The sequence below is a fragment of the Camelina sativa genome, chromosome 20 (assembly GCF_000633955.1).
Source record: "Camelina sativa cultivar DH55 chromosome 20, Cs, whole genome shotgun sequence".
Classification (NCBI taxonomy): domain Eukaryota; kingdom Viridiplantae; phylum Streptophyta; class Magnoliopsida; order Brassicales; family Brassicaceae; genus Camelina; species Camelina sativa.
The window spans coordinates 18,677,705-18,683,957 of NC_025704.1; the positions used below are offsets into that span (position 1 = coordinate 18,677,705).

The 6,253-nt window shown below is 37.1% G+C and overlaps 1 protein-coding gene and 1 pseudogene across 1 annotated transcript in view; both read left to right on the top strand.

Annotated features, from left to right (window-relative positions):
- Window positions 51-5,266, top strand: LOC104771197 (annotated as a pseudogene).
- LOC104771199 (probable histone H2A.5) overlaps window positions 5,820-6,253 on the top strand; it is a 1,460-nt gene continuing 1,026 nt past the window's right edge. Inside the window, exon 1 of the mRNA XM_010495691.1 lies at window positions 5,820-6,146. Coding sequence (XP_010493993.1) covers window positions 5,925-6,146 — 222 coding nt within the window. The 5' untranslated portion in view covers window positions 5,820-5,924. The remainder of the gene's footprint in view (window positions 6,147-6,253) is intronic.

The window sequence follows — 6,253 nt, forward strand, 5'->3', positions numbered from 1 at the left end:
GTCCAACAATGTCCACCTATTTTAAAACGACGTCATTCGAGGAGGGCTAGTGAGCGGCAAAATTGCCAATGGTTGGTTTTTTTTGATGATGGTTCAGTGATTTTTATTATTGGCTCTTAGGGTTCTTTATTTCTGATTCCACAACTCGTTTCGTCTTCTCTTGCTTGCGGATCTCCGGGTTAAATTTGTAGTTCAAGGTGAGTGACTCAGATCGATAGGTCTGTGTTTTTCTTTGGCACGAATATGGTGGCGGAACGTTGTTAGTTAGTTTAATTAGAAACTAAATTTACTAGGGTTTGGAATTTGGGATTATCCAATAGTTTATGCACGAATCGTAACAAGTTTCTCCCTTGTTTGGGTTTACGATTCTGATCAATTAAAGGCTGTGTAAAATCCGCCTGTTATTGTCTGGTCATCTTACCTATTGTCTGAAAAGCTTATTCATATAAACAGTTTGATTTCGATGGATTTGTCTTCCGATCAAGTTGTGATGAAGCTTGTTGAAATGAGTTTTGAAAAGTTGGACGCTTTGGAGGCTGTAAAAGCTGTAGGTAACTCATGTGATGACGCTGTGGAGTATATTTTGAAGGGACATCATACAACTGGTGGTTTCAAGCCGGCTAGTTCACTATGTTTTACGAGGGGTAACAAGACCCTTGGTAAAAGAGCTATGCCATCTTCGTTTTCTTCAGGTTCAAAGCGTCAGTCGAGTTTGTTTGACCATTTTAGATCTGTGGACCAGAGGAAGAAAAATGATGACAGCTTTGAGACTGCAGTAGTGGTAACGGTGTCTGATCCTTCAAAAGAGCAGAGAAAGTCTTTTGCTCCAGTGTGTTTGGATTCTACTGAAACAGAATTGCGAATTGGTTGCTCAAAGGCTTCATCAACGTGGGAGAAAAGGGTGATTTCTATACTACGAAACCGGTTTGGTATTTCATCCCTGAGAAGTTTCCAAAGAGAGGCTTTGTCAACATGGATTGCTCACAAGGACTGTTTTGTTCTCGCTGCAACGGGATTTGGTACTTTATTTCTTCATCGCTAATGCCATCTTCATTCTCATATGGAGTCGAATAATATTATAACTGCGATTTCTTTGTTCTCACCATGCAGGAAATCTCTTTGCTTCCAGATTCCTGCATTATTAACGGGAAAGATTGTTGTTGTTATTTCACCTTTGATAAGCCTGATGCATGATCAATGCCTCAAGCTATCAAGGCACATAATCTCTGCTTGTTTTCTTGGCTCAGGCCAACTTGATAATCGCATAGAAGAGAAGGCAATGCAGGGAATGTATCAGATCATATATGTTTGCCCTGAGGCAGTGGTTTGGTACACTACACATCACTACTTTCTGAAATTCTCTTTAGTGAATTTATACTTTTTTGTTCTTTCTTTAAGAAATATCAAAACTTGATCGCAGATTGATTAAACCACTCCAGAAGCTTGCAAAGTCTCATGGAATTGCTCTTTTTGCAATTGATGAAGCGCATTGTGTATCAAAGTGGGGACATGATTTTCGTCCGCACTACAGGTATGATTTTGACAGTCAAAGACTTGTTAATAGTATTGCTTAGGAGTGTTCTTGTGGATAATTTTAAACAAACCTCCTGCTGCCGTATCGTCAGGAGATTATCTGTGTTGCAGGAAAACTTCTGTGCCAGCAATTTGGAATTCTTGGAATATGATGTACCGATAATGGCATTGACTGCAACAGCCACAGTTCACGTACAAAAAGATATTATTGAGTCTCTTCACATGTCAAAGGAAACAACAACTGTGCTGACTTCATTTTTCAGGCCAAATCTACAATTTTCAGTGAGTTTCCAGCGTAGAGTTAATTTCACTTCTCATATATGTGACTCTTTTTGCATTCGTAAACAAGCATAAGATTAGCAGATTAATCTGTAATTTTCTACGTGATGCTGATATGTAGATCATGAGATTTATAAAGCTGACATTACTCTTAAATTCAGGTTAAACATAGTCGAACCAAGTTTGCATCTTCATATGCAAAGGACTTCCAAACCTTGATTGACTTGTACTCTGAAAATAAAAAGTCTAACGGGAAAAAACTAGCAGTAATCTCAAGAGAGTCAGAGAAGCAGACTGATTTTGTTTATCACGATGTTGAAAACATCCATGAGACAGATTACGATGAGGATGAAGAGGATCAAGAAGGTTATCTGGCAAAGAAAAACAATTCAAATGGGAAAAGATTGTCAGAAGAATATCTAGAAGATGAAACCGACGCTTTCCAGAGTGTTGATGATTGGGAGGGTAAGCTCCTTTTCATTTTTGTTTGGAAATAGAGAGTGTCAGAGTGTTCTTATAAAATTGTTGATAAATGCATAACCTTTGTTTAGAAAATTGGTGAGTACATGCAACTAAATTTAAAATAGCATTAGTAAAATAAATTGGCATATGATCATTTATTGGCATAGTTGTCACCTCCTGTGCAAATCAAATAGGCGGAAAGGCTCTGCGTCAATTATCCAAATTGAATAATATATGCAGACAACAAAATTAAAAGTCTTGGATGATTTTTTGAGTTTTTACTATATCTTTGGTGTTGAAAAATGGTGATTTAGATAAGATTTAACCATTGCAGTGGCTTGTGGCAAGTTCTTGGAAATGCCTCCTCGTGAACTCTTGGATATGCCTCTCCCTTCCGAAAAGCAAAAGGATTTTGAAGGACTGACAATCATTTACGTTCCTACAAGAAAGGAGACTGTCAACATTGCTATAAATCTTTGTGAGGTTGGACTGAAGGCTGCAGCTTATAATGCATCGGTATGGACTGAGAAATCTTACTTTCTTCTTGCTTTAAGAAGCCTTCTGCACTATTTTACTTAGGAATGAATGTTGTCAACCTTTGTTAACTTGGTTGTCGAATATTTTTTTTGCTATGGCTGTATGTTTCACAGTTGCCAAAAAACATCTCAGACAAGTTCACCAGGACTTTCAAGATAATAAACTGCAGGTACATACATAGAACCTTTTTTGTTCTTATGTGTTATGGCTCAAAATTTAATGACTTCTACTCTGTTCTTCAATTCGAAGTTCCTGCTTCTTCTTTGTCAAAATAATATGCGGAAGCTTATTAACGTTATGTTACTCCTTTTAGGTTGTTGTTGCCACAATTGCGTTTGGAATGGGAATTGACAAGAAAAATGTTCGGAAGATCATCCATTATGGTTGGCCACAGGTCTCTCGAAGCTCTCAATAAAAATGTCAAACATTTCCATTTCTGAGAATCACGTGCTATGCAAATTTGTTGTTCTCTCTGTTACATCTCATTGAAATAATGAAACTGCAGAGCTTAGAACCATACTACCAAGAAGCGGGTCGAGCTGGAAGAGATGGTGAATTGGCTGAGTGCAGTGAGTTGATTAATGATTATCTTTTGTGGCTGTGTAAATTAATTCTTGTTTGTATGGCTGATGTTGTAAGTTATTAACTGGGATTTACAGTGCTCTATGCTGATCTGTCGAGAGCCCCAACGCTTTTACCAAGCCGTAGGAGTAAAGAACAGACAGCGCAAGCATACAAGATGCTATCTGAATGTTTCAGGTCTCTATACTATTCATATAAGTGAAAGTGCATATTTCACTTATCATTCTATATTCTTTTATATCCATTCTCCTTTTCTTATGCAGATACGGAATGAACACATCACAATGTCGAGCAAAAATACTCGTGGAGTACTTTGGGGAGGATTTTAGTTCCAAGAAGTGTAACATGTGAGTCTTGTCCTTCTTTTTGAAAACCAATAAGGAAAACGAGCAAACAGCCAATCTTTCTAATATATGTAACATATGTGATGTTTGCACTGAAGGGCCACCAAAGCAAGTAAATGTATGAGAGGAAGCTAATCTTTTGTTTCAAGTAATCACTGCTTTTCATGTAGGTCTTTTTTTCTAATCCCAGAATTTTATTTGAAAGTTTGCTCGTTCGTATGAATGATACCCAAGGGATCACGTGATCTGGGATATCTATTTAGTATTTGGGATTTCTTCTTGAACTTAAGCTGCTAGTATATTAGTTTCAGGTAGAGAATAACTCTGAGCATGCACCATACGAAGATTATGGACTCGGCAACAGCAAACAAAAGAAATTATCCAACAAACCAAATCTTCTGTTCTTTATTAGTAGAATTAGGGAATAGGTAAATTTTCTATTTCAACGAATTTACATAGTTTATTATGTTCTTTGATTAATAATATTCATGTGATGCCTTTGGTGTGTAGTGTCAAAAATTCAAGGAAACAGATTGTTTTTGGTGGAAAGGTCTTGCCCGTATCATGGAAGCCAAGGGATACATCAGAGAGATGGATAACAAGGTAAAGTACAGTAGTAACCAAAAAACCAACCGTTCTTCTTTAATTTCATGATCCTTTTATCGATAAAGCTACAATCACAGTTCTTCTTCTGTGTTGCAGGATAGTTGAGTTGAGATTAAATTTATACAACCAACAGAAAGAGGGAACAAAGAACTGGATTTCCAAGATGACAAACCACTCTATGTTTATCCAGAAGCTGACATGCTGCTCTCGTTGAAACAAGACAGAACATACACCGGATTCTCTGATTGGGGAAAAGGATGGGCAGATTCAGAGATTCGGCGGAGGCGGTTAGAAAGAAGAGAAAGGAGGCCTCGAAGAAAAAAGAAACCCCAAAAAGAACGATCACGAGGTCCTTCTTCGAAGTTGCATCCATGGAGAAGCAAAGAATAATAATCTCAACCCTCCCAAGGTAACGAATCTACTTTATATATATTCTTCTCTTTTTAACCAAACCCCATTAATCCCCCTATTCATGGATCTTTATGGAAGCATAATAATTCTATCTACAACAATTGCTCTTTCAGGTTCCTTCTTCTTCGCTCTCAGTCCCATCTTGAGGCAGAGACATCGCACTATCGAGAAGCTGAAGCTTGTGAATGAGGCTTTGGCTGCTGCGGAAGAGAATGTGGCTAGGCTTCAAGTCATGATGTGATCCTCAAAGAGATATGTTCTTATTATCTCGTTAACAGCGAGCTTCAAGAAGCTTTAGTTGCAGCTAGAACATCGATTAATGATGCTTCTACATTTGTCATGGAGCTTAGAAGATTACAGTTGAATATTTTAAACTCTTTTTCTTAATTTAGCTTAGTTTCATTCCATCAATTAATGAGAGAGTTAGGGGGTTATTGGATGTATGATTTTGATGGATTTGGAAATCCAAACAAAAATCATGTATTATTCAATCATTGATTTTAAAATACTTATCAAAATCATGTGTTATTGGTTATGTCATTTACAAATACTTTTTAAAATCCCTTGTTATTCATTTAATGATTTGTTTTTGGATTTCAAAATCCACATTATGTTTTATATGGATTTGAATGGATTTGATAGTGTAAAATAGAATGATTGAAATCCAAGGATAAAACATGTTATTTCAAAATCCATCTGTTTTGATTTCTAAAATTTACAATTCCATATGGATTTAGAAATCATCTGTTTTGTTTAGTGTGCTGTCAAAACAAAATATTAGGGGTCGAATTAGAAAATTAATTGAACTTTGGAGTTAATTACTTTATCCCCTGAGTAAACAAAAAGATAAGATTATAGTATGACGTGACGTGTGAGAATGAATCTAACGGCTGAGAGTACTCGAGTGTTCTTTTTCCTATTACGACCCCCACGTGTAGATGTAACAGAACGGACTCACAATAGCCGTTAGATCAAAATCCAACGAAGATACAATCTGAACGGATAACATCACTTACTACACGGATCGCCAACGTGGCAGTAGGTCGTAAGTATAAAGATGCACGTCGATGGGTCTCCTTATTTCACGCAAATCATAAACCGCCACCAAACCGAAAAAGAAAGGAAAAAAAAAATAGATCCATTTGTGAGGAATCTTTTGAGCTTTCAACAATGGAGTCAGCAGCAGCAGCAGCAACGACGAAGCCAACGAGAGGAGCCGGAGGAAGAAAAGGTGGTGATCGGAAGAAGAGTGTTACGAAATCCGTCAAAGCTGGTCTTCAATTTCCCGTTGGTCGTATCGCTCGTTACTTGAAGAAAGGTCGTTATGCTATCAGATACGGCTCCGGTGCTCCTGTTTACCTCGCCGCTGTTCTCGAATATCTCGCCGCCGAGGTATAATAAACTTAGATCGATGTTGCATTCTGAATCGATTTTAATATATATTTTATAGATCTGGTAGTTTTTTTTTTTTTTTTTTTTTTTTTTTTTTTTTTTTTTTT